This window comes from Primulina tabacum, chromosome 8 (assembly GCF_025594145.1).
Source record: "Primulina tabacum isolate GXHZ01 chromosome 8, ASM2559414v2, whole genome shotgun sequence".
Classification (NCBI taxonomy): domain Eukaryota; kingdom Viridiplantae; phylum Streptophyta; class Magnoliopsida; order Lamiales; family Gesneriaceae; genus Primulina; species Primulina tabacum.
Window position 1 is genome coordinate 2,403,904 of NC_134557.1, and position 23,465 is coordinate 2,427,368.

General features: G+C 34.1%; 4 protein-coding genes, 1 long non-coding RNA gene and 3 other non-coding genes across 8 annotated transcripts; 5 read left to right on the plus strand and 3 right to left on the minus strand.

Annotated features, from left to right (window-relative positions):
• Positions 1-705: 705 nt before the first annotated feature.
• LOC142552878 (outer envelope pore protein 24B, chloroplastic-like) lies at positions 706-2,872 on the minus strand. The gene is made up of 3 exons (XM_075662764.1): positions 2,531-2,872; positions 2,043-2,402; positions 706-991 (listed from the first exon to the last, which is right to left on the minus strand). The coding sequence occupies exons 1-3, from the start codon at positions 2,726-2,728 to the stop codon at positions 911-913; spliced, it is 639 nt and encodes a 212-aa protein (XP_075518879.1). The 5' UTR covers positions 2,729-2,872; the 3' UTR covers positions 706-910.
• Positions 2,873-3,751: 879 nt separating this feature from the next.
• LOC142552879 (N-alpha-acetyltransferase MAK3-like) lies at positions 3,752-6,481 on the minus strand. The gene is given in 7 exon segments (XM_075662765.1): positions 3,752-4,207; positions 4,317-4,372; positions 4,772-4,892; positions 5,005-5,127; positions 5,129-5,199; positions 5,652-5,752; positions 5,986-6,481. Coding segments are annotated over 5 exon segments (615 nt in total). The 5' UTR covers positions 5,177-5,199; positions 5,652-5,752; positions 5,986-6,481; the 3' UTR covers positions 3,752-3,940.
• Positions 6,482-7,223: 742 nt separating this feature from the next.
• LOC142552880 (uncharacterized) lies at positions 7,224-9,323 on the plus strand. Its single transcript, XR_012821881.1, has 2 exons — positions 7,224-9,088; positions 9,242-9,323. It is a non-coding gene; the product is annotated as an uncharacterized LOC142552880 (long non-coding RNA).
• Positions 7,805-7,885, plus strand: LOC142554904 (small nucleolar RNA R16). The gene has a single exon (XR_012822268.1). It is a non-coding gene; the product is annotated as a small nucleolar RNA R16 (small nucleolar RNA).
• Positions 8,569-8,658, plus strand: LOC142554903 (small nucleolar RNA R41). The gene has a single exon (XR_012822267.1). It is a non-coding gene; the product is annotated as a small nucleolar RNA R41 (small nucleolar RNA).
• Positions 8,746-8,820, plus strand: LOC142554905 (small nucleolar RNA Z155). The gene has a single exon (XR_012822269.1). It is a non-coding gene; the product is annotated as a small nucleolar RNA Z155 (small nucleolar RNA).
• A 2,682-nt stretch (positions 9,324-12,005) lies between the features above and the next one.
• LOC142552882 (S-adenosyl-L-methionine-dependent tRNA 4-demethylwyosine synthase-like) lies at positions 12,006-17,164 on the minus strand. Its single transcript, XM_075662766.1, has 8 exons — positions 16,167-17,164; positions 15,223-15,338; positions 14,394-14,569; positions 13,528-13,718; positions 13,332-13,418; positions 12,839-12,996; positions 12,536-12,746; positions 12,006-12,437 (listed from the first exon to the last, which is right to left on the minus strand). Exons 1-8 carry the CDS (start codon positions 17,079-17,081, stop codon positions 12,285-12,287), a joined length of 2,007 nt encoding a protein of 668 aa, XP_075518881.1. The 5' UTR covers positions 17,082-17,164; the 3' UTR covers positions 12,006-12,284.
• Positions 17,165-21,242: 4,078 nt separating this feature from the next.
• LOC142554399 (zinc-finger homeodomain protein 2-like) lies at positions 21,243-22,430 on the plus strand. The gene has a single exon (XM_075665072.1). The coding sequence runs from the start codon at positions 21,595-21,597 to the stop codon at positions 22,360-22,362; it is 768 nt and encodes a 255-aa protein (XP_075521187.1). The 5' UTR covers positions 21,243-21,594; the 3' UTR covers positions 22,363-22,430.
• The last annotated feature ends 1,035 nt before the right edge of the window (positions 22,431-23,465 follow it).

A 23,465-nucleotide genomic window follows, 5' to 3' on the forward strand; every position in this document is an offset into this window, starting at 1 on the left:
GTATAGGGTAAGGGCAAAGTCCAGATTATATAATATAATATAATATATATTATATGATATTAATTAAATTTAATTAAATTTAATTAAATGTAGGAGTTTAGATTAAAGCCCATTGCCCCATGCACGAGTAAAAAAATTTGTTTATATATTTTTCATGCCATAAGTCCTAATTATCAAATTTCAAACTTTATTGATTATTAATATTTTGCATTGATTCACAAATCTCTAATTTTTTAAAATTTGTGTCGACTGAATATAATTTTTTTCCCAATAAACATGAGATAGACGTAAAAAAATATAACCAAATTGAATAGCATTTATCGCGAAGCTTGATTAATTACCGACATTTCACAAAAAAAGGATAGATTTTTTTTGTTTTTCCCACCCAAATTCTTGAGGATTTTGTAAGCTCTTTTAAAAAATTTCAATAGTTTCGTATTGTATTAATTGTCGAAAGGTAGTTTAATAACTAATCATTTGATTTTTTTTAAAATTTCTACAAAAACTAATCCTTGAAGTTTTGTATGAAATAATATGAAAGGTCTTCACAAGAGTGCTTGGAAGAGAGGGATTCTGCCTTCATGGGCCTATATTAGTATGGGCCTGTATTGGTTTGGTACAATTGCAGTAAAATATTTGTATTCTGGCGACAATTTATGTTTTTAGCAAGGCGACGCAGCAAGTAAAAATTCGATCACATTCTGATTGAAGCTGATAAATTCTAAAATTTATGCTAATAAATCCAAACTGAAGCAAAAAGCTGAAGATCATGCTGTAAATTGTCGATCAGCACAATTGCAAGATGAATAGTATTAACGGCCACGATGAAAGTGATAAAAAAAGTATTCTTTAAGCTATAAAATAAGTTGTCCAGGTTGAAACCGGCAGCATATGAAGAGATTGAATAATATCACATTTCGAAGTCCCAGGTAGTCTCAGCACACAGCTTGGGTGTTTTTTGTTCCTCCGCTAAGTTGACAGATGCTGAAATCTGCAAGAATGTGAGGGAATTTAAAAGAAAGTTCTTCTCTTGACAGTACTTAAGAGAAATCAATGCATTTTATACATTGTAGAAGAATAATGTTGAAGCACAGCTAATGATTATTTCTCTCATTAAGCACATACTCCCCAATATCCGATTTCAACACCGTCTTCCTCGTAGTACCTATTTCCTCCTCGTAGTGCTGGGGGGAGATCTTTGAAAGGTTTATAGGGTTGATCTTCCAAGACAACATAGGTTAAGCAATTAATGCATTCTCACCTCAATTAGTCATCTAAAAAAAAACAAGAAAGCAAGCAAGAGCACATCTACAGTTCTACACTCCATGAAAAGGCACTTGTGACAACTGGTCACCTGTGATTCAGAAGCACGAGCAGATTATGGCGGTGATGGATATCAGTTTGAGTTTAACAATTTCAAATACAAATCAAATAATATTCAAACGACTCAATTACTTTGAACCCTTGGTTACACCAAGACAAACTTGACTGCTAAGACATTAGTGATTCCATGATGACAAAGCTATTACAAAGATCGCTAGGTGATAGATATGCATCATTCATATTGCATTCTATGAACATATAAGCAGGCTTCACGTTTCATTATGCACAAACAAACTAAGCCAGAAAGAAAACTTTGTAGAACCAATGATGTCTTTGTTCAAAGTCTTAAAATATGTAACCATGTTTTCGCATCGGTTTTCAATAAGAACTAACATCTGTGCTACAAGTACCATCCAGTATCACCTACATATATCCATTGAAACGCATCCCATCAATCAATAATTTCTTTTCATCTAGATTCACACGTTACATATTTACCATTCGTGAGCTCAGAAAACATGTTCATCTTAACTTCAGTAAGCACCAAGGATTATTATTGCCGATACAAAACCCATTACCATCAAGCTTAACTACAGTAAGCACCAAGGATTCTTGCAGCAAGTCTTAAGACACAATTTAGTCGAGCATAGAGCTTTCTCGAGCTTGCATTCCAACACAACCAACTGATAAATATGAATTGAAACAATAAAAATTTATACCTTAAACGAACCGTGCAGCTTAGAGCTGCGCGACCACTCAAGCCCCAAGTTCTTGCTAGAGGTCTGATATGTAGCCCGAAACACGTCATCACCAAAAACCCTGCGTGAAACAGCAAAATCCCAAGCATTCTTCCCCAGATCGTAGCTGGGCTCAAAAGTCGTCAACCCTCCGTGCAAATAAGTATACTTCAACTTAGAATTACCAGTACCAAGCACATGATTAGCTGAAACTTTATTGGCCGAATCAATCACCAAACATCCATCCACTATCGTCCGTTCATCACCTTTGCCGTGAATGTAAGTTAGGTTCAACGGTTTCTCAGCTACCCTAACCGTATTCATAAACTGAAACCTAAAATCCTGCGACTAATCGAAATCCCATTCAATCAATTTATTTAACATTCCAAACATGCGAATTACATTCTTACACGGCAAATGCAGCCCAGACACAAAGATGTTTAAAGGAGCAGTTATTTATCCGCTCTTACGTTTTTGGGGACGTTATAGTCGACGATGAAGAAGCCAGGTTTCTCGAGGGCTAAGGCTAAGCCGTTCAAGCAGGGGCCGTTGACCACGGTGGCATCAGTCATGCACGCACGAAGCTTGAAATCGCCGGCGTTAATGGCAACAGTGGCGGCGGCGGAGGCCTTATCGGGCTCATATCTTGCTTTGAACGAAGCTTTCATCGTTTTTTGGGATTGCTAAGAAAATCTGGGCTACTTTTGATGGTGGAACAGCGAGAGAGAGTACAGTACAAACAAAATGGTGGACTGAAAATATATGAGAATTTGGCTTGGTCTCGTAGGGCGGCTGACTGGCAATAGCAACCCACCTAATTCACAATTTTTCTTCTTTTTTTATTTTTTATTCAAGATTAAGTTCTTTAATTTTAAAAAATTTACGCGTATTAAAATAATAGCGTGATACTTATAAATTAATCGATATATATTTTCTTCCGACAATTTTATAGATTGGCAGAAATATATAAAACAATTTCTTAGATATATTTATATATTCTTCCTTTCTAAAAAAGAAAATAATTTCTTAGATATATTTATATATTCTTCCTTTCTAAGAAACGAAAATAATTTCTTCCACTATATATATATATATATATATATATATATTAATCGTCCGATACATCCATGGTTCGGATGATTAATATATTTAGTAATTAGTAAATAAATGATAAAAAAATTGAATAACATGAAAATGTAACATATCATAATAAAATAATATTATGTTTATATGTTTGATATGATTTTTATGGGATAAATAAAAAATATTTGTACCTTATTATCAAATTACCTTCGAACCTTTTATAATTATTAATCACAACCCTACGTCACTGTTTCGGCCGAGAGAACTTTATGTTGCTACTATAAAAGACAATTTTGGATATAATGAAATATTTTTTTAAAAAAAATTTGATAATACTACGGTGGCCCGGGTGGACGAGAGAATATTTTCCCATCCTTAATTCCATCTATTCACAAAAATAAGGATTGTTTAAGATTACTAAAAAATATATCAAACAAATGATAAACCCAAAAAGTAACTCACAATCTCGCATTATCATGCACACCAAACACAGCGTAAATATTACCTATATTGATTTTCTTTGAAGTCGAGTTCTTCTGCAAAACTACACTGCTAGCTTATTCAAAAGAATTCTTCATAAAAATAGGGGCAGAAACAAAATTCCTCAATTGTCAAAGGAATGTGATAAATGTGTGATACAAAAGATATAAAAGGGGGGAAAAAGGAACAACTTTTCACAAAAAGTGTTTTTTTAAAAAAAGAAGAAATTACCTACCATTTTTTTTTCATGAACACGAAGACAAATCTGAAGTGTGTACAATCTTCAGTTCCCAGATGAGCACGAGTCTGAAGCTGCATTAGTGCCCTGAATCTGCTTCAGGAGTCATTCCATGATCAGTCAAGGTGTTCATGTTTGTGGACTCATGGTAGTTTGGTGTGGACTCATGGTAGTTTGGTGTGGACTCATGGTAGTTTGGTGGGTCCATACGAGGAAACATTAGCTTGAGCCTGAAAGCATCAACCCCATTCAGGTAATATCGGAAAAGCCTCTTGGCTCGAATAAACCCAAGACGACCATATAGCGCTAGTGCTCCTTTATTTGTGACTTCTGCTTCTAATGTCACCTGTAGAAACACACAAATAAAGAATTGCTATCATTTCATCAACAACCAGAGTAGATATTATTATAATCAATTAACAAGCCGTGTTCGTAAAATCTACTTATATGCATACCTCTTCACAACCGGATTCCATCATCACTTTAATTGATCTAGTAACAAGTTCAGTAGCTGCCAAAAGCAGAGTTATTCATTAATACATATCTATTAACCAGTGTATCATGTAATTAAAAAAACACTAGTAGGAATTGATCAAACCTTTTCGAATGGTGTATAGCATAGGATCAAGAGTGCCCACAGGATTCTTTAATAGCAAGAAATAAAAAGGGTAATAGTCCCAACCAAACGAAGCACCAGACTTGGTATGCTATAAATTAACAATCAAGTTTGATTTAAAATTGTTTTCAAGAAACTATAAAATAGTATTCCATATCTTAGTTGTTGTCTGTCTTCACCTAGACATCTTGACTCTGTTTAGATGACAAATTTAAATGATAATTGAAAGTATATAGAAAAAAATATAAGAAAAAAGGTTGTAGTGTAAATGAATGATACAGAAATAATACACACCAATTCCTTTGCCTCGGTAAGGTTTGATAACAACAAGCATGGCTATATATCCTCTGAAAGTATGGCGATGATCTCCCATCTTGCACACCACTGTCCCCACACATTTGCCTTTGTGGAATGCCTATAGATGAATGTAATCCAAGTGACTCCCAATTCATTTACGTCAAATAAAAATATCTCCTGAAATTGATACAATGAATGCAGGAGAGATATAAATTAATATCAAGACTTACTAGGAATGATAGTTGTGGCCAGAGATATACAAAGTATCTGTAAGTGAAGATGGAATAGGGTTCACTCAGCTCCTGATCAACCAAATCCATTATGAGGGGCAGATGGTGCTCTCCACTGTAGCTGGACGTACTGTATCTCCGACACATCGATTTCTGCTTTTGTCTGCTCCATCTCCCACAACAGAGCCACCGTCGCTGCAAGAAAAGAGCAACTGACACCAATGCCTTGCAGATTTTTTCGTTTCTGATTTTCAGGGGGTTGGATGATTAAAGATTCATTGGAATGAATGCCTTTCTACTTTCCCAAAATAAGTTCTACAGGTAAAAAAATTAAAAAAAAATCATCATAGTACCCTTTCAAGATAAACTTAATAAACCCATGGCAGAAAATTAAACAAGAAACTCTTACATTATTAGCAAATTATGGTTAAATCTCGTAATACATTACAACTAGAAGTCAATCTTGTAACGTAAAATGAGTATGAAACTTTTACAAAAAGTTAATATGCAAGCAGTATGTAATATACACAATACCTCAACTTTCGAGAATAACAAAATAAAGAAAATTCAGTGCAAGCAAAAACCAATTTAAACTAACAGACAACAAATCATAAATAATACAATTCACAATCACAAAAGGGGAGTACCTATGCCAAAAAATGTTGATTTATAAATGGCTTGTGAACTCTTTCAAAGTGAACAATATTTGATTCACGACCACTAAGGCAGCAAAAGATTTGCTTTTAACCTGCATCCGAAGCCAGATTTGGAATATCAAATACACTATTTATCCATCCTTCACGATTTCACAAATATAGAAAAAAAATTAGAGAGTTGATAACGACTCATAAAATACATTCTAACCCAGCATACAAGTCCCGAGTATACGTACTGAGACATGGAATCCCTTTGGCGGTAGATTTTTTTATAAAGAACATTCAACAAACACAAGAAAGGCAATAAGGCATAAATATTATGTACCTTAATAGCTAACCTCCGAGCCAAGGTCTTGTCTTTGCAAGAACAAACATTCAATAAATGATCCACGTCAAGCTTCTTAGTGACAAAAACTACACATAAACATATACGATCAAGAAAGTAACAATGTACTCTCTACGAATAGCAAATAAATAATCCAGGCTTCTATTAAAATTGTTCTCAGAGACCAAATCAGCGCAAAATTGTTCACAATCTTCAACGCATCGGCACAATTTGACCACAAAAGATGTTTTTCAATTGAATAAAAAAATCGAGATATTAGACGCGGGGGGGGGGGGGGGGGGGGGGGGGGGGGGAAGCGAAGATTGACGCAGACGAAGAAGATGATAAATCTGTGGAATCGATGGTACAGCGGAAGCGATCGAAGGAGAAGAAACAAAACATGGAATCGCGAGGAGGGTAGAAAACTGCAGCAGTGGAATGGGAAAGAAAGTTGTAAATGAGGTTATCAAATTTACGCTGTTGTCCCTTGTTTCCATTTTTCCCAACGACCCATGTTTTATTGTATGCAAAATTTGTGTTAGACGATCTCATAAATTATATTTTATTATATGATTTTCTTATTCCGATAATCCAAGAAAAAATATTATTTTTTATTTGTCCACTTTACCCTGGTGAACTTTGATTTCGTCGGATTACAATAATCAGTAATTTGTTTGAGCGGACGAAGACGAATAACGATCAAAATACTAAGAATTCCTCAACATTTTTGCTTTGTTTCATTGGCAAACTTCCACAGTGTGTATATGTATATATATACTAGCGCATCGACGCATATAATATTTTTTATAATTCATTTGATTTATATTTAAATAGGGATCAAAATATAATTATAAGAAATAGTGAAGAACTACACTGTAATTTTTATATATAAATTAAAAAATAAATTGAAAAATAAAAGGAAAAAAATGATATCAATAAAAATTGAACTTACAACCTAAACCTCAAGAAACAATATCTCTATCCGCTGAACAACTTATAACTTACATTAAAATTTTAACATTTTATTAATATATATAATTATTTAAACAGACAATGATACAAGAGTTAGTTACTCCAATATCTTAAATTTAATAAAATAGCATAGATAAGCAGGCCTAAACCCTAAATTCTCCTTACAACACTCTCCCACATACTGATGGGCTTTACTTAGAAACAAAGCCCACTTGATTTAACTTTTAAGTCCAGAGTTGAAAGGTTACAAGAAGGGTAAATTACCTTCCAAAAATAGGGTAGACGGCCCAAACCCTAATTTTCCAAATGTCTATTTAAACAAACCTATAATTCGCCTACCGATGCCCTTCACTTCCGTACTGCAGCCTTCCATCTTCTCTGCAGCTGATTTTTCTTCCTGTATGATGTACTTCTAAGAAATTTTTATTTAGATTTAGATTTAGATCTAGAACCTAGATTGCATCTGGTTTACCCTCTCCTTGTACATGAAACTGATGTCTGCTTGGAGATATAACTGATGCATAAACTCAAATCGGATGGCTTACCAGCCCATTGCACGCACTCTGTTTGCATTGCCATGGTGTCAAATGGACCTTCCTAAATCTCGTCGTTTTTAGCTGTAATATTTATTCATTTTAATGCACCAAAAAGATTTTCTTTTGGGTGGAAAGGTAAATTTCCACTTTGGTGAATGCTTTTTGTACCGTTTTCTGCGATTTATTTGTGAATTTGAGTCGCTTTTTTGATTCTTTGGATGGATTTTCTGTGATTGAGTTTGTTCTGCTACTAGTCTGTATTGATTTTAATGAGAATCATTTTATTTTAATTTTAATTTTTTGTTGGATCGGAAGGCAAATGATGTAAGATTTCTTATCCTACACACTGAAAGATAGTGTTGACATAACTCCGCTTATTATCTGATGCCTTAAGCTGTCCCTCCGCGAAAATTTTAATCTTTTTAATTGGATTGTGTTCTTTTGAATTTAAAAAACGTTTCTTTTTATTTGTTTGAATGGATAGTGTATCAAATACTGTGTTGTTGAATTTGGATTCCAAATCTCATTTTCTTTCATTCATTAATTTCCCACAATCTAATCCAAAGGAGCCTCGATAATTTTTTTATATTTCGAAGGGCCCTAATATTTAAAGTGGCATTATTCATCTTAATCCGAGTTGATTTTATTACACTTTAGTTTTGTAGATAATCCCGTGAATTCGAGCAATACTCAATGATGAGAAAAGCAGACGGGCGGTCAGAATCTGATGCTGTGTTGATTGTCTGCCTAGTTCCTCTTTAGGGATTTCTCTGAGACTATGTTTGGATTGATGAATTTCAATTTCAAAGATGAGCTTTTATGATCACTTACTTTTTATTCTTCTTTCGTTTTGCAGTGATGAACTTCTTTCAATTATGTCTGGACGTATGAAATTTGTTCATGATTGTTTATCCGAGTTCTGAGCAAAGCATAAATTTTTATATGATTCGAAACACATGATAAAACAAAAAAATTGTCTGGGAAATATTTCCCTGTTCATGTTTGTTGTTAGTGTTAGTGATGTTCTTGATATATTTAATTTGGGTACTAAGGCCACCAATCTGTGGAGGTGGGTGATGAGGCTATGATGATTTAAAACTACCTATTTTCTGAGGGTAATTTTCCCTCTGATTATAGAAACCAATGGATCCTTCTGAGCCTATTTCACTCGTAATTTCTCTATGCTGTTAAAACATGTCAAATCTTAAAGTTTTCTATCTTCAATTTTTTTTATTTGTTGAACTTTCAGAGCCATTGAGTTGAGGATATCCGATTCCGGATGTATTATGACGAGGTAAAAAAACAGACTACAATTATCTGATCAATGATTCTTGTTTCATGAAGAAAAGCTTCATTTTCGTTCTTGTTTGGTTTTGTTTTCTTTTTTCGACTTTGAAGCTAAGCTCCCCGTGATAATAATATATAAATTTTGTTTCAGCCTTGTCTGAACTTAAACTGTTGAAAATTTATTAGCTTTTGAGGGAGCGTAGGTAAATGGTGTTTGCACTTGCATTGTCCGCAGGCCAGGGCAACTTCACATTTTGCTTTATAATATTTTTTTCCCAGGTTTATTGCTTCTCTGGTTTATATCCCAGGTCAAAAAAATTTACATTATAATCACATACTTTATAATATTTTTTTCCCAGGTTTATTGCTTCTCTGGTTTTTTTCCCAGGTCAAAAAAATTAATCACGTACTTTATAATATTTTTTTCCCAGGTTTTTTGCTTCTCTGGTTCAACCATTAAGTTGACAAGCTTTGCATCTGATAGATATATTAAAATTGATATTGTAGTAGACTGTATGAAATCTAATACATGAAAATTTTTAGTATTGTTCGTAAAGTTCTGTGAATTGTTCCACAAAAAGAAGAATCGACCAAATGATGCATGCGACAAAGAACCAACACAGAAATATAATAATTCCGTGGATAAAAGTGCATTCTTGAAATTTGTGATAACTAAACCACATAATTCATCAATATGTGACTTTCAAAATGTAAAACCTCAAATCTTGTCAATCTATCGCAGTATGGCAAGCAACTAAAAATGGGCTATTGTATTCATTCAAAAAGCTTTATTGTGTATGTTTAAATCTGAAAAAATTATTGACATAGAATTCACAATAAAAAATGATAAGACAAAACCCGATACCAAGTTTAAATTCTTTAACTTTGTCAAAAGATTCAAAACATTATGAGTTGGATATATAATGCTAAAAACAATCTGTGAAATAATCTCACGATTATCTTATCTTGTATTACTAATAAGATGGAAACCTATGTAGTTTAACAAAAAAAAAAAAATTCCATGTAAATATAAACTAAAGCTATTGAGTGAATTTAATCCATTTTTTTTAAAAATGTATGTTTTAAAAAATTGGTAGGACTATTGCGTAAAATTGATTTAACCGTTATCCGTCATTTTACCAAAAATATAAATAGAATAAGAAGAATTATATAAACAAAACCAAATACAACATAAAATAATTATTATTAGAAAGGCGATACTCTCCTTGAAACATGAATAAACAAATCAAACACTACCGAAAGGAATTGAGGAATAAATAGGAGAATAAACTTGAAAGATTTTATTAGAGTAAAAGTATAAGCTTTTGTCCATTTAATTTAAACTAGCACCATTTTAGGTGTTTCAATGTCCAAACTTTTATAAAGGCTCGCTTGTTGAGCATGTTCATCTCGATAATAATTTTTCACTAAATTATATAAAGTATGTGATTATAATGTAAATTTTTTTGACCAATCTTAAATGATTTTACAAGAATTGTTCATCATAAAATGATTTAAATTTTGTTTTATGAATATTCGAATTCTCACATGTATCGTTTTTTAGTTGATCAAATAGTAAAATGAAATAATCTTTGGCATGAATAAAAACGAGAAATGTTAACTGCTGTTCAAGTATTTTAAATCGAAAAAAAGTAATATGTAAATTCCGTTATGTTGAATTACAATTAGAATGAAAAGGAAGGAGAATTACATTTTATCTTGATCTTATCTATAAAAATTGCACCTTAGTGCTTGAATTCATATATGTATGTGTGTGTGTGTTATTCTATCTCAAACAATAAAACTCCTTTTCAGATAAAGATCGAAACTGAGATAGTTTGCAAAATAATCTTGATCGATTTTTTTTAAAGAAAAATTAACAATCTCGAGTGCATTTGGATACACTATCATAAATGGGATAAACTTTATTTAAAAAAAAAGTAAGTTTGAGGAAAGTTATTGTCGAAAAAATTTAATGGAAAAATCAAACATGAGGATAAAATATAATGTAAGATAGCCTCCCCAAAATCCCATCCATGCACTTTCTGGATTCTACGCGTTAATTGTATAAAATACACATCGCTGTATTATCCGAAGTCAGCAAGAAAGCCTTAGCCACTACTTTGTCTCTCTTATTTTTTTCCATCACTATTATCGCTCCTTCTCACACCCCACCACTTTTTTTTTTCTCTTCTGTCAAGAAGTTCGGAGCATTGCTCATCTTCTCCCCACACTTCTCTTCCCCTTTTACTTTTATTGTTTATTCATAAATAGTAAACTGATTTTTGGATAAACCTCGGTTATATCAGGACATATCATATATGTATGTTCATATAAACTCACTTGAGATTGTGGTTTATACCCTTGATCAATAGAGCTTGGATTTGCTTGACCATAATTTCCTTATTGGAGTGGTGAAGAATTTATTCCCTTTTTTCTGATTGTTTGTTTGAATTTTTTAATCTAATTTGTACTTGTGAAGGATGATTTTGTGATTATTGATGGGAAAGAAGAAGACTGTGAAGAATATAAAAGAGGTGGCGATATCAATAACAGAAGCAGAACCACAGACTAGTCCCAGGAAAAGAGGGAGGCCCCGTAAAATCCCAGAGGAGATTAAACATGAAGAAAAACCAATACAAATTCAAGAAGTTGGAGGCTGTACCGATTCCAAGAATCCCAAAGACGTTGAAGAAAAAGTAGAAGAAGATGAAGGGCCATCATCAAAATTGAAGAAGGAGCAGCAGCAGCAAGAGGAGCCACCATTGAAGAAGAGCAGAGCTAAGAGAAAAAGTAAGCCTAAAAGAGCAGCTGAATTTATTTGATTTTTCTTTTTGATGCTGGTCTGCTTTTAATTTTTTTGGTGTTAAATTAAGGAGCACAATATTTTTGTGAGTTGTTGTTTAACCTTAGCGATGATAACAATTACTGACAGTTCAACTTGAATTTGTTTTAAGTTTTCTGCTCAAATGATTGCTTATTTTTGTCCATCTTATCCTTGGAATGTTTTCAAAAATGGGACTCATAATCGTTTAGTTTCGAAGTTGGGATTTGGAAGGAACAGAAGGGAAGTGAAAAAAAATTTAAAACTTTGGTTGTGTGGGATATTTTAATGGAAGCAAAAGAAAGAAAATGTGTCATAAATTTAGAGCAAATTTTCTTTCCAAATGTGAGTAGAAATGGGAAAAAATTAAAATTTTGCTTCTCTTTCTTTCCAACGTCCGGACTAAGTTGCAGGTATACAGTCTACAGCCACATGTATTTATGCATCATCTCAAAAAATAAATTGTATCATACAAGAGCAGGTGTGTGATGATTGGTACAATCATCGACTGTTGTCTTGCCAAATCATATTTGCAAGTGGATGAAAAACATGAATTACAATCCCTTTCTTACTTTTCGTTCTAAGAATTCTCACCACCATGATAACATAGCCAACATAACAGAACACAAAATTGTTGGTCATTAGAGCCATTCAATATGCAGAACTCAAGAACCTCATCTCTACGCTAACTTCTCAGCAGCGGATTTGTGATGCCGCTCTTTCTTAAATCGCGATTGGTCTGGATCGAAACCTCCTTCTTCAGCTCCATAGACCGCCCAACTTGGTGTACAGGACATGTAATCTTCGCTGGTAAAAGGTTCTCCACAAGCCACCTTCAGTTCAAGATGATAAATTTTCACTAATCAATTAACGAATACTAACTATACAAAGCCCTTTTCGAGCATGCAGAAAAACAAGAAACATCACAAACCAGGTCATGGAACTTGTCATAATCGATCCATGTGAACCATTCACCGTCAACCTTAAATTTGCTGACTTTGCCCAAAAGAACACAACATGAATGCTCGTGCTCACAAGCAACTTCATATGCACCATTGCTTTTTTGGGCCAATGCTTCCGAAAATTTCTTCACATCAGAATGCCAAGGAACATTCTCCATTGTTAATTTTGAAGTCGCTGACCTGTGATAGAGACACCACGATCATGCAAAAAAATATCTTTCATTAAGTTTTGGATGAGCAGAAGACATAAGAATAGAAAGAAAACGACTTACGATCCACAATATGTCACGCCTTTGATCTCAATAAAATCAGGATTTCCAAGATCAAATAGGCTAGAATAGGCATCTATATCTTCAGTGTTCCATCCTTTAACAAGTGTCAGGCGGTAGACAGTTCGCTGTTGCTTCTCTCTGAGAGCTTTCAGGGAATCCTGACAATAATTGTCAACATCTTATTCAGATACATCTAGATGGAAAGAAAGATTGAAGTTGCTCGATCACTAATTTCACAGAATAAGGGATCCCATTAATTCGTTTGGCACATCTAGACAACGAACGAAGAAAGTCCATTACTTCATTTTTTAATTGGATTCAACCCACATTATCTAGGTGGTATTATGTAACTTGTTTGTGAAAAGAACTGGTATTCAAATTAGGAGACAATCTTACATTTTTTAAAGATTAGTTACAGAGGTCTCTTATCCTTCGTTAACTTCAATTAGTGAATTTGTTCATTACGAAAATACACAAGAAAATAAATACTCACAACAAATCGCTCCCAGAAGTCACCAAAAAGTGGTCTATCAATGGCCTTCAAGCTATCCTTTGTTGCAGCATCTACACTAACATACAACTGCAATAGTAACTCATTAAACATCGCATTCCAAAATCTAGTGCTCCTCAAAAAAAATAATGCTAGGTATATACTGATCAGCAACACAAATATAACGAAAAATGATTACCTGTGTGATGGGTTTTAACATCTTAATCCTTTCAGGAAACTGTGCATTTGTTACCAGAAAAGTCGAGATTCGCCGACGGTGAAGCTCATCAACAAGTGCATTAATCTCAGGATACATGATTGGTTCACCAACAAGTGATAATGCACAATGTCTTGGCAAAAGACCTTCAGACAAACGCTCTGCTTTGACCCCTGTAGACATAGATTACCGTGGTCAATTTTCACTAAATAGCCAGCTAGCTAAAAGGCTCACCCCATCAATGAAATCTTCACATTATAACTCGATGTCTAGCAAGACAAAGAAAGTATTAGATGCAAATGGGATCTAGTGAACCACCGAAACCTGTTAAATTGGCGAACAATGTGACAGACATAAATGTACTTGTTTAATATGAAAGTCTACAGTTATACGAATTATATAACTCAATGTCTAAGACAGAGAAAATATTTGATGCAATGCAAATGGGATCTAGTGAACCACCGAAACCTGTTAAATTGGCGAACAATGTGACAGACATAAATGAACTTGTTTAATATGAAAGTCTACAGTTATATGAATTATATAACTCAATGTCTAGTAAGACAAAGAAAATATTTGATGCAGTGCAAATGGGATCTAGTGAACCACCGAAACCTGTTAAATTGGCGAACAATGTGACAGACATAAATGTACTTGTTTAATATGAAAGTTTACAGTTATACGAATTATATAACTCAATGTCTAGTAAGACAAAGAAAATATTTGATGCAAAAGTTAGAACACGATACACACACACACACACACACGCACACACACACACATATATATATATACATATATATATATATATAAATATGAGAAAGAGAGAATACAAGGTCTCATAATACCTGGAACCCCTTTCATTTGTCGTATCATTTTTGTATGAAGATCAATAGCAGTGTCAACAATTACCAATGGATCATCCATCTTCCATCGCCAGCTTTTCCCTACAGGATTCGTGTGATGTCTCCAGCAAAAAACGCATTTGTTTGCACAAGCCAAACTTGGTGTTGTCTCCATGCACCTAGAGACACGCAAATACCTCTGTTAAAGTTAAAAAATGCAATGCATATATAATTTTTCAGAAAAAACTACAAATATTAAGTTTCCCCATTGATAAATATTTTAATTTTCTATCTTTATTATGGTAACTAAAATCACAATTTCACGAAATTTGTTTCTCTAATTTGTTAATTAAATGTTGGTTTTATTGTTTTGTTTTATTGTAAAAATATAAACAATTGTAAATACTAATAATTTAATCATTTTAGTTAGCAAAGTTATAATTTTCATTTAACAATCATTTTTACTCATTTCGACAATAAATAGCTCTCTTTGAACAATCTCTCAATCGAAACAAAAGTATGTTTCTAATTACGCCAAGAAGCCCTTTTAACTCCCAAACAATCTCACTTCTATATTTGCTTAGAAAAACAGGAAATCTTCAAATACCAAAAAAAGAACAAATGATTGCTTTCAAAAGACCCAAATTTCATTTCCAAAACTGGAGAGATTGAAACTTGTAACTGTCCCAATACATATTAATCAGTTATAAAGCATAACTCAGCATGAACAAATATGGATAAAAGACAAGCACACAAATAAAATATGCCATAGATTGTTAAAATTTTCGATGCCAGACTATATAATTACAATAACTATGAAAGAAACCCACACCTGTGACTCTCGATTCCATAAAATGAATGCTTATAACAACCTCCGCGGCCCCTAAGTTGAGACTTGGTCCATCTACAAAGTTTAACCCCGCTATGAGAGCCAATTATTTTATAACCCTGCATGCAGTGTCTGAGACTTAAAAAAATGAACATGAAATATTATTCACGACAAAATGATAAAATCCATGGATATTGATTAAATAGTCAAGTGAAAATGTTACGAACAACATTAGCAAACTAGGCAGGTCTCACTTCTAAAATAACATGTAGTCCACACTGCAGAAGCCCCGGGAATCATTTACATTCAATTGACGCTTGCAGGAGCCATAGCGTGCACATCCAAGTTATTGGTATAAGTTGGAAGAGATATGTATGTGATAATTGAGATGTAGCTCTAGTTTTATAACAAAGAAAATCAGGTTCTCCAAGCAATATTTAAATCCCACACAGCATGCCAAATTGCCAATTCAATATATAACCATCGAACACATAAGCAATACAAAAATTATGTTTTAATACAATCTCAATGATTGGCTATCAAAACTTACACCCTCCAGGTAAAGTTGTAGCCTGTAGTTAAGTATAAGAATCAGTAAATACTCCATCGAGAATATAATAGGTGGCAGCATGTGTGGCATTGTTATCACTGTATCTCGCATATTCATAGGACAAAAGAACTTCCCATTTCAATGAAATTCACAAAAATCCACAATGAAGATGGAAAATTTGTTCAATATTTATAATGAGCCACATAATACCATAAATCACTAACTACTTGATCCAACAAAGAGGAAAATTCCAGGCTATATCCTTGTTACTCTATCACTTTCGCCTCGATGATGGAGTTGAAGCATAATTCAACTCAAAATTACAAATATTTTTCAATTATTGTTACAGCAAATGATAGATTTCAATCATTGACATCATTATTCTCGAAAGGCCTACCTGCTTCTGCAAATTTGCCCTTATCACGGGAGTCACCATTTCTTTCTCCCCATTCACGACTTCTCCGTTAACTTTTCCATTAGCAATTGTTCCGATCTTTGACTTCCTTGAAGGCCCTTTACCAGCAATATCCTCAAGATCAACAACCCCTGATTCAAGATCGTTTTCTTCTTCACTATCACTAAACTCGACTTCACCTTCAATCTGGCTCCCGATTTCGCCATTTTCAAAATGCCCTCGATTCTCCCCAACTAAACCCTTCAAAACGCCAACAACCTTATCACTCCAAGCATCAAACACCTCATCCAAATCTCCTTCGTCTGTATCACCCTCCCCTGACTCCACAATTTCAGTCGCCCCAAGCTTTCTTAATTTTTCTGAAACTCCCCTTGCCACATCATTATACGTCTCCACATAACTCCTACTCCCAACCCCAAAAACCGCATACTTGCAGTCCTTCAGCACAAGCGCCCCAACCCGAAAATCATCAGCACTCTCAGTCAACCAATTAACCAAAAAGCTTCCATTTTGAGGAGGGCCACCATGTTCCCAAGTCGAAGCAACGATTACAACCAAGGATTCTTTACACAAATCTTCAGGCTCGTAGTCTTTAGGATCAACAAAATCAAAGGGAAGATCGTTGAGGGTCAAAAGCGCATGGAGGCGCCGCGCAAGTGTTTTTGACGTGTTGGTTTGTGAGAGGAAAAAGAGTTTACCTCTTTTGGAGGAACTGGGGCTAGAGCTTTGGATGAAGGGTTCTTTAAGGAGGCGCGTGAGGAGGCGGCGGTGGCGATGGCGGGATTTGTAGATGAAATAGAGCGTGGCGGAGGCGGACAGAAGCGTGAGCAGAGCAAGGCGTGTTGGAGGGGACATGGTGGGAATTAGATGCAAAGATCTTGGGGTTTCCCGGAACATAAATGAATCAAGTCTCTCATCATGGTATCCAGTAATTCTGATGGACGTGTTGGTTGTGTCAATATTCGAGTTATTTGATTGCATGTACATATGTAGGTTAAAAAAAATGCCAACATTTTCAATTCAATACTTTTTTTTTTTTTTAGGAGTGATCACAGTGCGGTTTTGCGGTTAGTATTTTGAAAAATTAATCGCGGTTTTACATGAAAAACTAACCTTACGATTTTGAGCGGTTGCGGTCGGTTTACGGTTTTTTTAATGAAAAATATTAGAACATATATTCTAATTTATTTGAAAACATCAACAATATATTGTCTTCAAATATAAAATATAGTTCAAAGCATATAAAGATCAAAATAGATAAAACAATAATCAAAATTCAAAACTAAGTTAATAATTTAACAACATAACACATTCACAACAAAAATGACATTTACACTATTTTATCATTTTTTACTTTCAAATTTCAACAAAATATTGTACCAAAAGAAATAAATACTTTAATAAAAGACTAATACGAAGAATAATTAATAAAAAAATAAGTTTTATTTGTAAGAATAATAATTTTGAAGAGAGTTGAGATATAATGAATGATGACTTCTTTATTTGAATATATTGTTTGCAAATTATTATATTTATATGCTCAATATTATGGTAAGGGGTTTAGACGGTGCAGTTTGGTGCGGTTTTTGGCAAAAAAAAAAAATAACCGAACCACGTATGCGGTGCGGTTTATGATTAATATTTTTAATTGTGATTTTTATAGAATATTACGAAATACGATGCGGTGCAATTCGGTTCGGACGGTTAATAAAAAAATTTGATCACCCTTGCTTTTTGTCAAAAATATTTGTCGAGTACAATTTGATTAGCATAATTTGTAGTTTTCTGTGTTAGCTCGAAATTTACTCAACGAGTACATAATGATAGTAGTTGCAGGTGTAATTCGGCTAGTATGTTTTATAGATTACTGAATTACCCTATGTATATCTGGTGCGTATATAAAAAATAACGCGGTGAGTTTCCTTATAAATTATACATGCGGATGTCATTGCATTGATCACGTCGAAATAAATACATAAATATTTTGATTTGACTTGGAAAAAAGTCTCGTGTACCGTGTGTGTACTGAACATGTGGCCATGTGGGTAAAGATCCAAAGTAAAGCTCTCAACAAAGTTTTTTGAGTTATTTGGAACAAGTGACTGTTTGATCAGAATGTTTAGATATTTGATTGTTCATATCAATATCTTTTCAAACGAATTTGTCATATGACTTGTCCGATGAGGTTTACATGGCTAGCGTATATTGACGACGATTGTGGCAGATGGCCCATAGCTTTAAAAGTACATATATAGTTTTTGTTATATGTCTATCAACCATACCAATTTCTCTCATCACCAATGAGGTGATAGGTGAATATCATTTTATCCGTGGACACATAAATTTATACAATTGGTAGACATTATAACAAAACTGTATATATATAGAAAAATTAATCGGCCCATTTATGTTTTAAACCCGGAACCAAAATTTTATTTTTATTTTTACTTTTCTTATTCTCTTGAGTCGAGTGGGTGACCCAGAAGCAAGATACAAAATTTAATTGGAAGATTAAAGTAAATTTTAACATTTTACTCACAAGTCACAATACAACTTCTCAAGTTTTTATATAATTTTTCATTTGTTTTTTTTTTTTTTGACGCTTTTCTTTTCATGGTTTTTTTGTAGTTCTTTCTTCTGAATCAAAATTTTTTAGATATAATTTTTGAGTTTGTCTTCTATATAAGTTTTGTGATATATGTTTTATTATTTTATTACATTTGGGTAGTTTTTATATGATCAGTCAACAATGGAAGGTATTTGTTGATGTATTTTAAATTTAATATGTTTTTTTTTTTTGTGGCCTTTATCATTAGGCTATCAGTGATTGAATTTTGGTTATACATCTTTATTATTTTTTTGGTTATACGTCTTCTGAATTTATTAATTCATTACTTGTAATAATTTAATAGAGTAGCAAGTTATATTAATTAAATTATTTAGTAGGTATGAACTAAACTAATAGTTAGGCAATATATTTAAAAATTTCCCTGAATTTGATATTTTAGCTTTATGACCATTGAGATCGATGTATGTGTTGTTTGGGATGGTGTTTTTCTCGAAAATTCTGAAACAGCCCGTATACAAGTACTTCACGTTAACGGCAATCGTCTCTAAGATACAATGACTTCTATCAAGAGTAGTAGCACAACAAATTCTTGATTTTAACGAACAAAATTATGTAGCAACTTTCAAGTATAGAAGAGAGAAAAATGCAACAATATGAGATGATAATTTTTCGAACCATAATAATGAAGTATGTGAGGACTATTTATAAATGACCACCGGATGCGTAGAAGAGACGCGTCTTTCCGGACCGGATGCGTAAAAGAGTCACAACTTTAGTCAAGGAACACATTGTTTGGTGCAAAATCACCCAAGAACATATGTTTTGAATGGCAAGGGACGCGCGCCAGAACAACGCGTGCATCCGTGCGACCGCGCGCAGCTCTCTGTCCTCTAGGCACATTAACGCGCGCATGAAGCCGCGCGCATTGCTCTGTTCGTTGCCACCTACATTATGCATTTTGTTGGTGCGAGCACTACCAATAAAATTTAATTTCCAAATAAATTTGGTCCAAAAAAATTAGCATTGGTCAAACACCACACCACCCCTCGGCCGAGCCGGCCGGGCGAGCGCGCGCGTGTTTAATTCATCGAAACTTAGCCTACCACTCTTCTATTTATTATTTTATTTATCCAACAGTCATATTCATTTGTTGTATAGCATTTTCGTTGAACCTGAGTCTAATATTCGACTCGAAACCGCATTTGAGTTTTTCCGGTTTATGAGAAAGAGAAGCAATCATGCATTCTCCTATGAAAGTGTAAACCATTGGCATATATATACCGATACCCCATAAAGAGTCGGTCGTATTTGAAATCGGATAGAGTAAGAAAGACCGGAACCAGAGCTGTTTCCGTGATAAGAGAAGACGAGATGAGAGCCACTGTGAGTTCCTTAATTTGACTGACCATCTCGAAAATACGTCAACCCGGGAAGCCAATCATATTCATATAAACCCGATCTCTCAACTTAGCCCGAGCAATATGAGAAGACTAGGATAATAGATCAGTGACCTGTAAAGTAAAATATCAGCAAGTTTGCGCTTATTCAGCCATTGATTAAACACATAACTCTAGCCTCCACAATTACATAAACTGGTGCATCTCTCAGTTTTCATACAACGATCTTAATTATACCACTGCACAATACGTTAAAATGAACTAAAAGATGAAGGTGGAAATTTAACTTCATTGGCAAATTAATTTCTGCAGCTTAAAAATGCAGCGTAAAATTTGTTTACGTAAACTATGTGACAGGAAGAAAGGTCTGGGAAGGCCTGTCATGCATGCACGGATACAGAGGTCACTAAGTACAGTGCCCTTCAGACAACTAGCAGACAAACGCACCGTTTTCCCTGGCTATTTGCATTTTTTCTAATAATTAACCAAAAGCTCGAATTGTAATCCAATTAAAAAATCTATATTGATTTGAGCTCGTACGTGTCTCATGAATCTCGGTCTCATGTAGGATTACGATTTCTTTTAGCTTCTAATGAATGAATAAAATATCGAGTAAGGGTTCACATATTAGGTAATAAAAATAATAAAGAAAAATGGATATTACAAGAAAATAACATTTTTTGTGTCGTAATTTATATATATATATTTTTATTTTTATCACTATCGATCATTTTATTATTTTAATACAACAATTTGTGTTTTTTAAGTTTTATTATTTTTCATCTGAACATTGATATGATGTCGGGAATTACGGACATGACATCGAAAAATATTAATGTGACGCTGAATATTATCGTGATCACCAATAATTCGATAAAAAAAATCATAATCGAAAAAAATTTCAAGTTAACATACTATAGACATAAATAAATTACTAATTATACAACAAAAAATAATATTTTATAAGCTACGTATCAAAAATATTATTATATATATATACAAAGAGGCGGTGTTCATGCAATCATAAAGGTGGAATGGGGCCAAGCAAGTGGGTGAGGGTGTGGAAGATGATGGAACATGACATTATGCATTGTCTTTTGTGTGCAGAAGAAATCTGAATCTCATCTGTTTGATTAATTTCCTCCCCTTCACAAAGAAAGCTAGCTGTCTCTTGTCGGATACTTAGTTGGCTGTTGGAACCACTGCAACACTTCACGCACACACAGCAGGGTTTATAATTCATAAGTGACTCCATTGATGTTGGTGATTGTTTTTCGTGTTGTGTTGTTAAATTTGGGAACCCTTTTCGTGTTTGGTATTTCCTGGTTTGGGTCCTGGTTTTGTACGTGATCAAAAGCTAATCGTGTGTATCATCGATCAAATTATAACACAGTAAGCATATCGTTAAGGTTTTGTGGCTTAGAATTTTGGAGTTGGAACGTAAATGGCTTCGATTGGTGAAGAGAATGGAGTGAGAATCCAAAGCTCTTCGGTTCACTACAACATGGATTACTCACTTCAAAACCCCATGATTCCACAGGGAGAAACAAAAATTTCAGACCCTAGTTCAGGCGGGTCTAAAGCCAGGCCAAGAACTCTGCAGGTACCCAGTTACCATGAGTGCCTCAAAAATCACGCCGCCAACACAGGCGGAAACGTAACCGACGGCTGCGGAGAGTTCATGCCGAGTGGCGAGGAAGGAACCATCGAAGCTCTTAAATGTGCCGCTTGCAGTTGCCACCGCAACTTCCACCGTAAATACAACCACGGAGAGAGAAAGACGTCGGCGTTGATGCGCCCTCTCTTTCTCCCCACGCCGCTTCCCTCTCCTTCAATGGTCCAACACCGAGGTGGCGGCGTGACTCATTGGACTTCGATGGTGCAGCCAGTGAGAGTTGCCTTCAAAGGCGTCGGTGGCGACGGAAGCATTGGCACAGACTCTTCGAGCGAGGAGCTGAACTTTAACTCCTTCATGGCGCAGGAATCGCTGCACTCCGCGAAGAAGAAGGGGCGACGTACTAAATTCACGGCGGAGCAGAAGGAGAAAATGCTTGGATTTGCGGAGAAGCTGGGGTGGAGGATTCCTAGAGAAGATGATACGGAAGTGCAGCAATTTTGCGGTGAGGTGGGGGTTAGGAGACATGTTTTCAAAGTGTGGATGCACAACAATAAGATTTCTTCCAAGAAAACTTCTCAATTGGTTGATGAATAAATTAAGGTTGTTTACTCTTAATCTTATCCATCGAGATCAAGATTAAATTCGATTAGTACATTAAAACTTGGGTAAAACTTGTGTGAGGCGGTCTCGTGTGTCGTTTTTTGTAAGAGGGGTCTCTTATTTTGGTTAACCATCAAAAAATATTACTTTTTCTACTAAGAGTTCTATTGTGAATATTGGTAGGCTTAATCCGTTTCACAGATAAAGATTCGTGAAATAGTCTCATAAAAAATCTACTCTTAATTTGTATACATCATAAATTAAAAATCACAAAATCAAATCTAGAATTCAAAATTTCTTATGATATTAAAATAAAAAATTATTAAATGAAAAATCAGCAAAAAAATGAAAATTTTGGTAAGGAAATATGAAAATATAGATATACATTTTGAAAATTTAAGAGAGTGATAGAGATAGATGAGATGAGAGAATATAAGAAGAGAGAGAAATAAATAGCTTGTGTATGGGTTAGAAGTTTTAAAAATCCATCCAAATCTTTAGGTTGAACCAAATACAAATTTTAACAATTTATAGTTGTACCTTAGGCTTTAATGTTTGTATGTTAACGAATTTCATGAAGTTATTAAAAATCCATCCAAATATTTGGGTTGAACCAAATACAAATTTTAACAATTTATAGTTGTACCGTAGGCTTTAATGTCTGTATGTTAACGAATTTCATGAAGTTATTAAAAATCTATTGAAAATTTGAATACCTCTAGACTTTTATAGAGTTTTTAAAAGTCAATGTTGAATACCACTTGACTTTAAAAACTCCATGAAAGTCTATTTTGAATACCACCAGACTTCTATAGAGTATGCAAAAGTCTTGATTGAATACATCTAAACTTTTAAAATATACAAAAGTCATTAAAAATCAATAAATCTCCTACATTAAATACACCCCCCTTAAATTTGTGTGTTGGTAGAGGGAGCGAGAACCTCACGTGGATTGTATAATTTATTTGCAGCATTCTACATTATAAAAAATTAAAACTCGCCAAGAGAAACATGTTTTAAATCAAAAGCAGAGGTAGGAAATCATATGTCACTGAAAAATTGATAAATTTTTCTCCAAATTTGTCTATATTTTGCTC

Coding starts and splice junctions, on each gene's coding strand:
- LOC142552878 (XM_075662764.1), bottom strand. CDS start 2,728: ATGAAAGCTTCGTTCAAAGCAAGATATGAGCCCGATAAGGCCTCCGCC. Junction 2,403..2,530: donor ACTATAACGTCCCCAAAAAC/GTAAGAGCGGAT, acceptor GATTAGTCGCAG/GATTTTAGGTTTCAGTTTAT. Junction 992..2,042: donor AGCTGCACGGTTCGTTTAAG/GTATAAATTTTT, acceptor ACATTCTTGCAG/ATTTCAGCATCTGTCAACTT.
- LOC142552882 (XM_075662766.1), bottom strand. CDS start 17,081: ATGTTCCGGGAAACCCCAAGATCTTTGCATCTAATTCCCACCATGTCC. Junction 14,570..15,222: donor TATGGAATCGAGAGTCACAG/GTGTGGGTTTCT, acceptor GCGTGTCTCTAG/GTGCATGGAGACAACACCAA. Junction 12,997..13,331: donor ACTTCTGGGAGCGATTTGTT/GTGAGTATTTAT, acceptor AATTATTGTCAG/GATTCCCTGAAAGCTCTCAG.
- LOC142554399 (XM_075665072.1), top strand. CDS start 21,595: ATGGCTTCGATTGGTGAAGAGAATGGAGTGAGAATCCAAAGCTCTTCG.